The 15544-nt window shown below is 52.7% G+C and overlaps 1 protein-coding gene across 1 annotated transcript in view; it reads right to left on the bottom strand.

Annotated features, from left to right (window-relative positions):
• The window catches only part of PRRC2B (proline rich coiled-coil 2B), an 84187-nt gene that overhangs the window by 49272 nt on the left and 19371 nt on the right, over positions 1-15544 (bottom strand). The window contains 4 exon segments of the mRNA XM_070454821.1: positions 1781-1853; positions 4127-4229; positions 6178-6355; positions 7399-7568. Coding sequence (XP_070310922.1) covers positions 1781-1853; positions 4127-4229; positions 6178-6355; positions 7399-7513 — 469 coding nt within the window. The 5' untranslated portion in view covers positions 7514-7568.

The raw sequence follows: 15544 nt of genomic DNA, 5'->3' as shown, positions 1-15544 counted from the left end.
ATATGGACTTTCCTGTTTCGTTCCCTCCCTTCCTTCCTCTTATGTTTCCCTCCAGAGATTTTTTTTTTTTAATGCACATACATTTTCTAGAAACATATTTTCTCTCGTCCCAATTTTTTGCACAAATGGCAAAATACTCTATGTACTGTTCTACACTTTTCTCACTTAAGAATATGTCTTGGAAAGCTTGCCAGATCACTAGAAAACTGCATTTTTTTCCTTCTAGCCAAACAACATTTCATTTAAGTAACATTATTTGATGGACATTTCAAGTGGCTGCTTCCAATCTTTTGCGATTACAACGTGGAAGTGAGTCATCTTGTGTCATTCAGCTGTAACAGGTATCACTTGCAGGGTGACTGCCCCATAGTGGAACTGCCAGGTCAGAGGCTATCAGGCTGGTACTGATAGGCAGTGCCAGGCTGCCCTCCACAAGAGCTGTGCCAACTTTAATTCAAATAACCTCTACCGTTCCTGTTAATTAAAAACAAATATACTGAATTTACTTAAGAATACTTCAACCTCACAGAAATAAGAGGCTACAGAGAGCAAAGACCCACTGTGAACAGCCCAGTGAACAGTCTCCACAAAGGCTCTGGAAGGACCTTGTCTAGGTCTGAAAGGCCCTGTCACACCCCCCACCCACCCCTCTCTGCTTGTCTGGCTCCCTCCACCTCGCCCTCCCGGCTGGAGCTGCGTGTCCCCTGCCACACCGACTGACACCCCCACTGGAGACGGAGGAAAGTGCGAGCCTTCACCCGCAGGGCAGCCCAACCCAGAAGGGCCCGTGCTCAGGGCATCAGAGCAGCCGGCTGTGCAGGGCACTTGGCGTGTGGAGCTGGTATCTACTGTCGACCCTGACACATGAGGCCTGGCAAGGCCTCTGCTGGAGAGACGCGCAGAAGACAGCGGCAACGCCAGGACAGGGCTGAGGGCAAAGACGCTGGCCTGTGCTGGTCGCAGAAGGAAGGGCAGCTGTGGTCGAGCCGCTCACACCTCCGTCCCTCTCTTTCCAGCTCGGGGCGCTGCCTGGCGCTGTCTCCGCATCATGCTAGAAACATGCCCCCAACACTAGAAAACCAGGAGAGTCCAGAGAGAAATCCAGATGTTTGGCTCCCTGCAAAAACACCTGCTGACCCTGGGCCCACAGACCCAAGGGAGCCAGGTTCCCCGGCACCACCACACAACCACTGTACCCCAGCCTGCCTTAGAGCCATCTCAGCGCGCCGCTCAGCACTGACCTAAGGCTCTAGACACTTCCTCCTCCCACGCGCCCTCCACCGTCCCTGGGCTGAACCGTCACAGTCATCTGAGTGTGTCTCCCTGTGTCAGGAGGGACACCATGGCAACAAATCCCATATAACCTCTGCCAGCTCTGGTGCCACCATCCAAAAGCAAGCAGCTCAGCTCCCAGGCCTGCTGATTTACAAACCCAGGCCGCAAGCCAGTGCACCCGCACACGACACCTCGCCCCACGAGGGAGGAGGCAGGTGCTTGCTGAGCAAGGACTTGTTCCATTAGCTCAGCCAACCGGGGTGTGCAGGGCCAGCACTGGGGTCTCCTTCGCATACCTGGGGGATTGTCTTCAGTGATAATGTTCAGTGAGACCAGAGAGTTGACATGGTCTGCAGAATCAGTGCCTCCACACAAAGGCAGCACCTCGCTTGGTGAGGACAGTCCACAAAGCTTCAGGCTAAAGACTGCCTGGACTGAACTGGGACAGTCCAGAAAAGGTACTCGTCCCTCCCACAACCCAGCGCGACACCACACGCACACTTACCACCTTCGTGTCCTGCTGGCTTTCCATTCAGCTGTGCCCATGACTTTGGTCCACCTGGAGCTGAATTTGTATTCTGAAAGAAGGAAGAGAATGAGAACAGGGCCAGCCCAGCGGGCTGCTGTCCACATCCCGACCACGTCACAGCAAGGTGCACTGAGGCTACATCACGGCACCCACTACCACTACCCAGGCAGACCCAAGCACACGTGCTTGCCACACAGCCTTCCACTCAGGAAGCAGCCCGGGCTCAGGAAGCACTGGCCACATGACAAATGCGGAGCAGGCCGGAGAGCAAGCGGCCAGCCCAGGGTCCCAGAGCAGAGCCGGAGCTGCACCCCGGAACACGTGCCCACACAGAGCTCCTGTGTGTTGCTCCAGGGACAAGACCAACCCCCAACTCCAGTGCGTGCCTTAAAAACTGTGCCACTGCTAAGAGAACACACACGTGGGTAAGCTGACGTGCCTGTGTCGACACAGCGAGCTGCGTCGCTGGCCAGCCCAGCACCACTTCCCACGGCTACTGTCATCCTCCAAGGCCCGATTCCCCAAGCCCAGCCTTCCGCGCCCCCGCATCTGGGCTCTCCGGCGCAGTGCACCTTTGCTGAAAGCTCCCTACATGCAGGCCAGGTGCCAGGCACACCGGCATCACCTGGGTTAGACACCCAGCTAGGGAGGGAGGACCAGGCGTTGTTCCCACCCTGCCAGGGTCCAAAGCCCCGTCAGGGCCCCAATCACAGAGAGCCAGCTGCCTCTCCCAGCAGCATGCCTTAACAACCGAAGGTACAGATACACAAAACCTAGTTGACGCAGCGTGACATCTCATCACCCACTGGACTGGATCCCAGATCAAATGATTCCCTCCTCCTGTCCTCCCCTGCTGCCAGCTCCACACACGCTCAGGGCAGATGGCGGTCTCTCCAGCCTCCAAGGCAGAGCTCACCAGGTCCAACAACCCATTTATCACAGACTTTCCCCAAGTGGCCTGGAATGCCCACAGGCCCTGGGGGGTCTGAACAGCTGGGGTGAGGGGTGGGCCTCCAGACCAGGAGACAGAGGCCCCGGGTCACCGCTATGCCACAGCTGTCCCTTGGGGTCTGCAACCACAGGGCCTCGGGCCCTCGCCCGCCAAGGGCACCAAACTGGAAGAGAAGGCCTATGGGGCCAGCCAAGGAAGGGTTACTAACGCTGCAGCAAATCGCGTGCCCAGAGTCAAACTGCCTCTGAGATGAGGTTTCAAAGTCAGAAAACACTGGGGGTCTCTTCCCCTCACCATCTCTGCAGGAGAGGAAAGCCAGGAAGCGCCAGACAGATGGGCCGCGGGCTGGCTCCAGGACAGGGCCTGGCCCGACCCCGACAGTCCCACAGCCCCCGTTCTCCAGGGCAGCCCAGGCCCTGCGCGGCAGGGACACAGCAAGCTCATCTCCAACAGGCTCGCAGAGCCAGCTCTGACACAGAACCAGGGCTGCAGAAACAACTGAGGCTCCTTAACCACACTCGGTCTCAAATCTGGGAAAGAGACACAAACTCCACGCTACCCACTGTTCAACAGGGCTCAGTGGACTTAGGTAGGCTGGTGAACATGGAGTCTCACATGAATGTGGATTTTTTTTTTCCTTCTTCTCCTTTGATTTAAAAGCACAGTTCAGTGTTGGCTGGAGGAGGGTGTCCCTCTGGCAAAGCTGTGAACGTTCCCCACAGAGTGGTTCTTTTCAAGAGAGCCAGCAAGTGCCAGGTATCTGTCCAGATTTCCAGCTACCAGCTGCTGGCCTCTGTAACCCACAGACGCTGACGGACCAAGTAAGTACAATACGAGCTCTTGATTAATCATGACTTTCTGTTTAAAGAAATGTTTGAAATGCATCTACAAATGAAGGATTATAGCTCATTAATCCACAAAGCATGTTCTGAGAAACACTAGTCCCCAGAGACAGTCTACTAAAAGACATTTCCAAGGACAAGTAAATTCGGGGCCTGCTGTCCACAATGTCCTTCACCTGGAGACCCAGGACACATCAGCACACTGAAGACACAGACAGAAAGTCTGACACTAAGGAGCCAAGTGAAGGCGCCTGCTTTGTTTTGTTTTCCAAACTCACCAGCCTGTTGAACCTTCTGTGGCCTAATGCCTGCTGTCTCCTTATGGCTCTTGCTTCCGGGGAGACACTGGGGGGCCCCGATCTAGCATGCAGCTGCCCACCTTGAGCTAAGCCAACAGGAATCCAACTAGGCATCTACATTCTATCCCGAATCTGGGGTCTTTCTTGAAAGTCACTCTTCAGGTTGGCCTCTGGAATGGGCAGGTCACATGGAGCCACCCTTCTTGGCGACAGGGTCCCCAGCACCTACCTCCTGACTGATCGACTGTGTCGGCTTCTGCAAATTGGAGACAGATTTCTGCAAACCCGGCTGCGGCAGCGACTCCGGCGGCTGAGAGGCCGTCACACTGGAACTGGTCAAAGGCAGGACACACGTGAGGATCAGACAGGCCATGGCCTCAGGGTCCCTCCACATTCTGATGGCAGATAAAAATACCCCCCCCCCCCAGACTCCTAGGCTGGCCAAGAGAATGAGAAACTGGACAGCATGTGAGGTCTGCTCACCGACCCCTGACAGGACGGCCAGTCCTCTGCCTTCCTGCAGAGCCTTCTGCCTGCAAGTGAAAGCCCGCTGTGAACAACAAAGAGACGAGGATCTGCCACAAGGGCAGCTACAGCAGTGGGTGGAGGGCCCCCGCCTCTCACTCCTGACCAAGGGTTCACAGCTCCTCAGGGGCTGACCACTCTGAAACAGATTTTTTTTTTAACCTATTGGTTTATGAAAAAATATATGCTCAAGGTAAAAATAAATACATACAATGCAGAATGTGTCACCATCTCATCCTCCAGAGAGAAACTCTAACACATTTTTCTACACACGTTAGCATAGTGCTTTTTAACACAAGTAGGCTAACACCACACATACACCTCAGTAACTTGGCCAACACACGTGGATCCACTGCTTTCTTCTAACAACACAGGAGGATGGCCTAGAATGTGCCAATCTCCAGATTCTCTTCCATGACAGATAAAACCACAAGGAACTTTTCTGTGCACTCCCAACACTGAGTCCCAGCAGGTGTGCCCCGCCCCCGACTCGGCCACCTCCCTGACGGCCAGGAAGAGGGCAGCAGAGACGCGGCGCCGGCGTCTGCTGCTGCTACCACTGCTCCTCACTTCTCACTGGCAAACATACTTCAGCACGCCGGCCCCGTTCAGGCTGCCTGCTGCTGCGCCGACGGAGCATTAAGACCGGATAAAAGCAAGGAGTGAGGTTTTGTCCTCTCTCTCTAGAGCTAGCAGTAGCAGAAGCATTTCACTGCTTACACTGAAACGTGAAGCAGCCGTTTCATTAGAGGCTGCAGTGTCTATGATTGACAGGAATGATGACAGTAACACTGACATCTGCCAACCACCAGGCCCTGTGCCAAGCATGTGACCCGTGTCCTCTCATCCCTCTCCTGGAGCCAGGGGTTATTTGTACCTCACAGGAGGACACTGATGGTCAGAAGTCAAATGGCTCCCCAGTATCCGCAAAGCTAATAAACAGTCTGGCTAGAAATCACACAGCAGTGTCTGATTCTACAAGTCACACTATACCATGAATCAGGACGATCCCTGTACAGACTGTTAGGAAATGTTTACAATATTTGGTTATTACTGATCGACTACCTGGCTGAATAATCTGTTCACTCTCTACATCTTGTCTGAAGTAACTACAGGAAGCTTTGGGCCATTTTCAATTAGAGAAAAGGACCCTTGTTGACAGGCCGTGATCTGGGCCACCTTTACTTTCTGGGCCCAGGGTATCAGTAGCCGGACTTCAGGGACACAGGGCACAAAGGTGGACGAGGCCAGACTGCTTCGTTTCCACTGCCTGACAAGCAAACCCCAGCAGCCGGGTTCTGCCTGCCGGCCTCAGTGAGGCCCTGCCCTTCCCTGATACAGGGCAGCTGCGCGCTGACCCGGAATGCCTGGGCCCGGGGTGGCTCTCTTCAGTGACCGGGTCGTGGGGAGCAGGGCAGCCGCCTGTGTGGGGCGCTGCAGTCCCACAGCCTGGAAGGCTCCTCCTCCTCCACCTGGGGCCCAGCACCCAGGGACCCCAACCAGAATCAAGCACTCGGCTCTGTCCACAGTGGCTCATGCAGGAACTGGCTCGAGTCATTGCCTAAGCTCCTCTGGGAGTGATGAGGGCTTTCTTAATAAGGCACAAGGGACACTGATCACTGGGGACAAGGTGGCTCACAGAAGCCCTGCCTCTGTGGCTCTAGGAGCCGGGAAGCGAGAAACAACTCAGCAGCAGGCATCGAGGTGGGAGAGGCGTCCTCCAGCCCTGCCTACCACCCACCCCTCACTTCTCACCTCTTTGGGTCTTGCTGGTCCTGCTTGTTTGCCCATCCTGTTCCGTCCTTGGGTACTATCACGATGTTGGGGTCGTTTCCTTTGTTTTCAGACTTCAGGCTTGGCAGGTTTGCAGGCGGTGGCATGCGCCGGGCCGTGGCAACTTTCCCGAGACTTTGTAAGCCATGTCGAGGAATAACTGCGGGGGGAGGGATGGAAAGAGATGTTGCACAGAAGTCACTGAAGCAGAGACGCTGGGTTCACTCAGCTGCTCGCCTAAACTCTAAGTGATGATGACAACGGCAACCAAACAAAAACAAGGGACAGATCTGCCATGAAAACACACAGAAGGAACTTCCCTGGTGGCCCAGTTACTTGAGACTCTGCAGTGCCAATGCAGAGGGCTGGGTTCAATCTCTAGGCAGGGAACTAGATCCCACATGCTACCACTAAGAGCCCGTATTCTGCAACTAAAGATCCTGCATATGGCAACTAACACCCAGTGCAGCCAAATAAATGAATGAAAATATTAAACACACACACACACACACACACACACACACACACACACACACAAAAGTGCTTGGTCATCACTTGTAGTCATTTTACAAGCTCTTCACCGAGGACTTCAGAGACACAGGCTGCTGAAGCCACTGAGGAGGCTTCCGGTTACTTGTGGGCAGTAGGCTCAGGGAGTTTAAGTTTAGGACACAGTGGAAAACCAGGCCCCCAAACCTCCATCCCACACAATCACCAGCTCTCTGCAAGTGGAGACTGCTCCGGGCTCGTGACAGCAGGACTGCGGGGGCTCAGCCGAGCCTGAGCAGGGCCCCCGACATTCAAAAGATCCTCGGGGGGTGTGGACAGAATCAACAGGAAATTTTCCCACCAAGTTCCGGAATAGCAGAACCACAAAAGCTAAAAAGGGTAACTCTAGCGCAAATTAAATTCCATTCTACCCATCGGGCTCAAAATAGCCAGAGCTTCAATAAGACAAGACAGATGAGGAAATAATCCTGCTATAGCAGTCAGGATAGTCCAGGGTCTGAAATAGGACATCACATAGAAGTAGAGGATAATGGGCTCCCCAAGAACTATGGGGGTGACCCCATGGGCCCAGAAGACTGGCTTGTGTGGACCACATCTGTCTGACCAGACAGGGGACCCTAGGTTTCCTGGTCCTAGACCTGAAAGTCTCGCCTAAGGGAAAGCACAGGGTACTGGGCTCCCACCCGCTCTTACCTGAGGATCTGATTGAATCTACTGATTTTCCTTTATACTTGTCAAACAGGCTGAGAGTCGAATACTTGCTTTTCCCATCCTTGCCCTTGGTTATTTGCCCCAAACGATCGGACATTGCGATGAAATGTCATCTAGTAAGGAAATTTTTCTCGGCACCGCTCCCGATCTGCCTTTGAATTGGAAAAAAAAAAGTGTTAATCCTCCAGAATCTCTGATCCAGTGAACTGAATCCTTAGGGATCATGGATCTCCTTGAAGATGTGAAGAAAGCTTCGGACTCTATCCCTAGAAAGATGCCCTTCCCACGCACAGGCAGCCTTTCTCACATTTAAAGAGCATCTTGTAGACACCACCCCACCTCCAATGATAGGAACTCTCCCTGCCTGAAAATCAGCTGCACTCTCTCACTCACCAGCCACAATGAGAGGTAAACCTCACACATCAGACCCTCCGAATCAAGGATAGCTCCTCAAGGTGGAAAAACAAAGCCTCATCCCCTTGTAGCACAACAGTGTAATGTCACAAATAACGCCTTCCTCATGGAAAGCTGTCCATTCCCAGGATGTGCAAAAGAGGGAAGTGCACAGCCAGGAAATCACCCGAAGTAGCTGGTATGGGCGCTTTCCAAACCAAAGAAGCAGCACCCAGAGGGAAACACCTGTTCAGGCACCAAGAGTAGGGCTCTCTGAGGCATAGACAGGAGAGCGAGCAGGCGCCCTTGGGGAGAGGAGCCCATGTGGGCAGTACTGTCCACGTCTGCCCTCCACTGGGAGAAAATCCTGAAAGGTCAGCCAAGGAAGCAGCGTCTCCCGAGTGCCACCTTCTACCTTTCCGCCGGCTCCTCCAGAAGCACCTTCCTCATTCGCTTTGGCATGCATCGATTTAAACACCCAGTGAGGCCACATGCCAGGCACTGAGGACCAGCAGCTCCAGTGCTTTCATTCTACACTCACCCTTGGCTTTAGGTTCTAAATTTGATCGTGGGAGAACAAAAACTTATACGAGTGACTGTTACTTCCCACTGGAATTAATGTATGGGAAAAAAGCTAAAGCATCAACTTAGGCCTACTGATAAAATGTTTTCAATGACAAAATGGAAGTGAAAACATCCATGACTCATAACAGGCACCTGGCGTAGCTGCTCCAGGAAGGTCAGTCATTTCGCCCTATTCTGAAGCCACCTCGGCCAGAGCATCCGTCCTTTCATTCGTGTCACATGAAGTGCGATACTCAAGCCCTGCCAGTCACTGTCTCGGGCGCAGGAACAGATAAACACGCAATTTGTATCTGGAAACACTCCAGCACCTCCACGGACACCCAGGGGTGAGCGTCCCGAGTTGCATACGATGTGCAGGGGTCACCTACCCAGTGGTCACCCTCCTCCACGGAAGCGCCCCTCTCCTCCCAACAGGTTTTCAGCCACCCAGGTGCAGTGTGGTATGGTTTAGTTACTAAGTCATGTCTGACTCTTAGGACCCTATGAACTGCAGCCCGCCAGGCTCTTCTGTCCATAGGATTCTCCAGGCAAGAATACTGGAGTGGGTTGCCGTTTCCTCCTCCAGAGGATCTTCTCAACCTAGGGATGGAACCCGCATACCCTGCATTAGCAGACGGTGGGTTCTTTACCACTGAGCCACCCAGGATGGGTACTTAACTCCCTTCCTCACTCAGATCCCGGTTTAGGCAGCCACAGCCAGCCAGGGAGAGGCCCCCATGCAGCACAGCGCTTAGGCCCCAGGATGCCAACAGCACAGCAGTGGCCAGCGGGCTCCACAAAGGAGCAGCGATAACCTCAAGTGCTCACCAAGATGACCCATCAGAGCGATCCACGCCAGCTCCCTCCCCGGTGCCTGCCCACATGCCAGGGGGCTACAGACACACCTTCTATCTTTAAATCCCCACCCCCAAAGCTGCACACAGGGAGTTTCTGCCACAGTCAGAACTGGTAATAACCTCCCCAGGCTGCTTCCCAACACTGGGCTGCAAGGCCTTGCAGGAAAGAGACTGGATCCTGTCCAGTGTCAGAACGACCAGTAATCATAGGCTTTCAAACGGAAAACCACCTGAAATTCTCCATTAAGACTAGATGAGATCTAATTTTCAGATGTTTCTGTCAGATAGAAGAAACAATAGAAAAGTTCACTAGGGTAGGAACATGAACCCCTCCCAATACACTCACATGCGCGCTCACATCGCACTATTAACAAGAGCCCTTGAGAACTGTCCCCAGGGTGACAGCCATAGGCAGCCCCAGCCTGCAGGGTTCAGTCAAACCATGGGTTGGCAAAATACTAGTCAGGCCACAGTCAATGGCTTATTATGTAAGGTCCTCAAGGTAAAGATTATCCCCCCCACCCCCACATTTTCACACTTGTTTTTAAAAAACAAAGAATATGCAACAGGACATGTGGTTGGCAAAATCTGCTGACTCTAGATCTAAAAGGAAAAGACCTGAACATGGGAAATAGATGGGCACCCCTGAGGAGGCCCTACAGCTCCAGCAGGGATCCAAGCAGGCGCACCCCACCCACACAAAGTGGGAGCGGCCCAGGCAGAGGGGTGGAGTTTCTTACTCATTAGTAGGAGACTACTCCACTGAGGACTCTGAGCACTCTCCACAAACTCCCGAGGCCTGCTGAGTAACAGACTTGCAGATGCCCTAATTCCCAGAACCCGTGAGTATGTTACCTTCCCAGGCAACAGGGACTTTGCAGGTGTGATTAAATTGAGGATCCTGAAATGGACAGATTATCCTGGATTATCCGGGTGGGCTTAATGTAATCACAAGGGTCTTAGAGAGGGAGGCAGGAGGGTCAGAGTCTGGGTGGTTAACAGGAGCACAGGCTGGAGTAAGGCTCCTTAATGCTGGAAGGAGACTAAGAGCAGAGGGGTGCAGGCTTCCAGCCAGACTTGCAGGACTACAGATGCAGCATCATCCATTTAAATCCAGATACACTATTCCTTACTGAACTAAAAACCAAACCAACAAAGACAAGTGAAATAAAAAGTATTCATCAGACATTCTGGGCAATCAAAAAAATTAAGACTTGAACCATTACATAATCTGACAATCCCACTTACGGGAATTGATGCAAAGAATACGAAAATACTAATTTGAAAAGATGTATGTACCCCAATGTTCATCACAGCATTATTTACAATAGCCAAAAGGACGAATGAATAAAGAAGTTGTGATACATAAACACAATGAAATACTACCCAGCCATTTAAAAAGGCAAAACTTTGCCATTTGTGACAACAAGGATGAACCTTTAGGGTATTATGCTAAGTGAAATACATCAGATGTAGAAAAACAAATATTGTATGATTTCAACTCACAGGTGGAATATAAAAATCAAACCAACAAACAAAAAATAAATGAAGAAACCAAAGCAAACAAAAACACATAGATACAGAGAACAGTGGTGAGCAGAAAGGGAGGGACAAGGAGAGGAAAAAATGGCAAAGAGGAACATCTGTATGATGAGGGATGGAAACTCAATTTTTTGCGGTCAGCATGCTCTGGGGCACAAGAAATAGAAACACAAAGTTGTACAGATAAAACATACAATGTTATAAACCAGTGTTACCTCAATAAAAAGTAAATCTTAAGAAGCATTCCTTAGTCCAAATTTCCACCAGTTCACTGATACAAACAGATCTCCCTGATTCTGCACTGTCTGGGCCCAGGGGCAGAGGTCAGAGTGGACACTGAGCACTCAGTGGATCTCCTGGTAACACCACGCCACTCAGAACTAACCAGTCCCCACACTCACCCCCAAAAAGCACTAGGGAACCAGACCTGACCGCACCCCCACTCTTGGGATCCTGGAAAAAAATAAGGAAAAAATCTGAGCCCGTGGGAGCTAAGAAATGTTAATCAGTCAACAACTGTTGCTTGAATTACATCCTCTAAACAAACTCAACCCCTCAGCAAATGCTAAGTGAGCACCTACTACGTTTAGGGAATATGCTTTCTACTCCTTTTGAAAAAGCCCCTCAGTGAAGCCAAGGCAGGGGCGCGCTGGACTAGCACCTGCTCTGAGCCCACAGGCTACTTTTTGGAAGGCCCTCTTCCTACTTTCTAACCAAGTTATCCACTTAAGAACACTGCTGGCCGTTCGAGGCCTCAGTCTTTCCACACAGACTGAGGGACCACAGCTAGATTTCACAAATGCCAACGGGTTCTAAAATCAAACATACCCAATGTTAATAGCCCACAGCCATGGAATTACATGGTTTATTATCAAAGCAGCATCTCACCACACATCGGGACTGGATTCTGCATTCCTACAGAAATTTGGGGTGCTAACAGGCAATGCGACTGAGTTACCATCGTTATGGAAACAGCCCCTGTGGGGGAGGGGGCCTGACACTTGTTCATCATGAGGCTCCACCTAAGAGTGCACAGATGGACTTCCTTCAGGCCCAATTCTCCCTTCCAGCAGGGCGGGCCAGTTACACACAGCCAGCCTGGGGAAACTGCAAGAGGCCGCATAGGGCCCACAGAGCAACAACTACTGGTATTTACCAGGCCCTTTACAAAGCAAGGTTACAGACAGCAGCCTTGGGGCATGCAAGGGCTCTTTTAAGCCAGACTTCACTGAACAAACACCAAATAACAAATAAAATCATTCTGGTTTCCCCACCAGCATGCAGGTACCCATCTCCTCCAAGAATCGGGGTCACGTCTAGGGCCCAGCTCTGCCCCAGCTGCGTCTCTGGCTGCTCTGCCTCCCCTGGGTTTTTACAAACATCAGGCCCAGAACACTGTTAGTATGGCTTCACCCAGCTTATGAATACCTACTGAGTTTCTGGTCTGTCGATACACACGCAAAGATTACACAAGGGCTCAACTAGCCTGTCAGATGGCAGAGACGTGCAGGCAAACGTGGGTGTGGCTTGTGAGGCTGGGAGGCAAGGGAACACGCTTCTGGTGGGTCAGGGGCATGTCCGTTCAGCCTGGCTCGTTGGGGACGAACCAGTGGCGACTCCAGGCTCTGTGGGCAGCACAGAGCAAGCCTGGAGCCCAGGCAGGGCTCTCGCTCTGCATGCGCTCCCTTTTGTAGGCAGCAGAATTGTTTTCTGGGGTGTTTTTTTTTTTTTTCCTACACAAGATCTAATCTGGGTCCTCGGTACTCCATCTACAGCAACTACAAGACAAGGAAGCCCCATCCTGCCCTCCTGCTGGAAGCCCTCCCCACCACTCAGGCCCACCCCACCCCTCAAGGCCTTGTCTGGCTCCCTGGGCATTCTCACCTAGAAAGAAAGAAGCAAAAAGCACCCAAAATCCGTGTGAAGACAACTTTAGGGGAATGAAGAAAAGGACATCTTAAATCCAGGTCTGCCTATTTTGGCAACTTTCCTAAAAGTGCCAAGAGGCCAGGCTCTATAAGAACAAAGGAACCAGAAAGATTCGCCAACAAAGGCAACTTAGTCCAGGCCCTGCCCCTCCAGACAGTAGTCCCAGTCAGGTCACCAGAAGACGCCTGCTCTCGTCCACCAGAGGGAGGACCTCTCAGCTTCCAGATTATAAAAAGCCATTTCCGAGTAACAGGATTCATTTCACTTCCACTTGTGTACCAGCCAGGAGCAGACGCCCGCCCAGCCGGGGACACCCCGGGGTAGCACTCAGGGCGAGCTGGGCACCCACTGACACTCACTGTCCTCCATGCTCAGAAGACACTACGGTCATCAGCCTGCTTTACAGAGGACACTACATTATGGTCAGGACAGAGGAGTAAACCGTCCAGGGTCACAGGCCACTGAGTGCCACAGCAGGCCTGGAGCCCGGGCAGGGACACCTGGCTGCAGACTCCACGCCCAGGGACCCTGACTCTAGGATGCTGGGGCTCGGCCTGGGGGACAGCAAGTGCGCTGGCTCAGACACGTGCCAACCCTGGCTCAAAGGGTACCTCCTGGGCAACGGCACAGAGGACGGGACCGGACAAGGTGCTTAAAAAAAAACATCTTCTACACGTGCCAACCCTGGCTCAAAGGGTACCTCCTGGGCAACGGCACAGAGGACGGGACCGGACAAGGTGCTTAAAAAAAAACATCTTCTAAAAACAAAACAACAGCCAGGTTTACACTGGGGCAAACCCAGGCTTTTCACAGGTCTCCCTGAGTCTGGCAACATTTGGGCAAATCGTCTGCTTTCCTGAGCAGTCCTCAATCCTGAGGACACCTGGAGCCAGCACCACGTGGATCTGTCCTCCAGTCACCGACACTGAAGGGCCCACTGCATGCTCAGGGCAGAGGGGTCGCCAGGGAAGACCCACGAGCCACAAAAACAGTGCCTTCAGCCTAAGTGCCACAGCCACAAGGCACAAGCAGGAGCCCCCAACCTGGGATGAGAAGAAAGGAAGGAAAGAGCCCACTGCCACACAGAACATACCAAAAAGCATGAACCGTTCGGGAATGGAAGCGGAAAGCCAGGCTGGATAAACAGGTCAGGAGACAAGCAGGTCTGGAAAGGACATGGTCACCAGACAGTATGCTTGTCCAGTCTCAGTCAGAACATAAAGAACCATCACCACACAATCCGGGATGAGATGAGTAAATAATCCCATCCTTCTCTAACATGTCAGTGTCTGCGGAAAAAGAACGTTAACACAGGGGTAGATGCCAACCACCGAGTTCAAGTTCTCAGGTGTGTGCTGCCCACTCTGTAGCAGACGAGGGGTTACTCAGCGCTGAGCATGTGGAGGCAACAAAGACCCCAGCCCGCCCTCCAGAGCAGGCTCCACAGTGCCTTCCATGGAGGGCCAGACTGAGCATCTCCATCACACGTCAACCTCCCTGCCCTGACTGCTGCAACCAGGCAACAGAAAGCAGCAGAGCTGGGTTCCAGCAAAACTCCATTTACCAAAACAGGAAGGGGGCCGGAGTTGGGGGCTGCAGCCAGCTGACCCCTAGTCTAAATGGAGAAGTAGATATGAAAATGAACTCAACAAAAAGGGGTTCACATGTGCCCCAGGATGGGGTGGGGAGTGAGGAACCCCACCTGGGTTTGCAGGGGAGCTTCTGCTGTCTCACCCAGCGACAGCACCACCAACTCCACACCTCCAGCTTTCAGTGGCTTCCTGCAGGGCCCCAGTCAGAAAATCAGGTTGGTCTGCCAGAAGCAGCCCCCCGCAGCCGCCCTGCTCCGCCACATCTCTCCAGGCCCTAACAGGCAGAAGCTGGCCCACCTGCAAAGCTGAACCTTGGGCCCAGTCATTCCACCTGCAGGAGCCCCAGACAGATAAGGTTTCTGCAGGACAGGCATGAGGCATAACTGCAGAACACAGCACAAACCTCCACAGTGAAGGAGAACAAGCCGAAGGAAAACAAAGGCCTGAGGGAACAACAAAGGGCTGGGAAGGATGAGAGGAGAGGGATGCGAAGAGGGCCACATCCCCAGGAGACAGCACACTTGGGAAGCTACAGAAGTTAAAAAAAAAAAAAGAGAAAAAAAAAATAAGGGCAATAAAGGCGAAGGCCCGTGCTGCAGGGACTAGAGCCCTTCCCCGCCCCCACTTCTCCGGCACACTTTGGGGTCTGCAAGCCTCGCCCCCGCTTCCCTGAACCCCATCCAGCCCTAACCACTACTCCCACCAGAACCAAACCAGGTCACGGGCACCTGCTCAGACACTTTCAACTTCATCCTGATCCTCACTGGAGGGTCAAATCCAGGGCCAACAAGCGACCCCACCCCCGCTGCTCTCCTCTCTCCAAACTCAGGTCGGCATGTTACCTCCACGCTGGCCGGTTTCCCTGTGGATTTACTGAGATGAACACCCTGCTATGCACCTCACAGGTCTGGCATCAGGAATAAATTAATGAAGAACACAACACCCGCGACCCAGGGCTCTCCCGCAGGTCAGTCCCGGGCTCAGCACCATCATTGGCCTTGCAACACTACTCAATCTTCTGACTCCTCTGCAGCCAGTGACATCTCCAGCTGTCTGCCTATCTCCAGGCTCCAGGGACCTGACCCCTCTCTGCCGTCTCACAGCCTAAGGACCCTGACCAAAACCGAAAATTCACAGGGGCTCAGGATCTGCCTGTGGACGCCTTTAATTAATTCTTAGGAGACAGAGATGTGCTTTAATGCTCAGAAAACCCTCGAGATCAACACTCCACTGTGACCACATTTTGAACAG

Source organism: Odocoileus virginianus, chromosome 2 (genome assembly GCF_023699985.2).
Source record: "Odocoileus virginianus isolate 20LAN1187 ecotype Illinois chromosome 2, Ovbor_1.2, whole genome shotgun sequence".
Taxonomy (NCBI): domain Eukaryota; kingdom Metazoa; phylum Chordata; class Mammalia; order Artiodactyla; family Cervidae; genus Odocoileus; species Odocoileus virginianus.
Note: the sequence above shows the minus strand (reverse complement) of the source record. Positions and strands in the feature narration are given on the sequence as shown.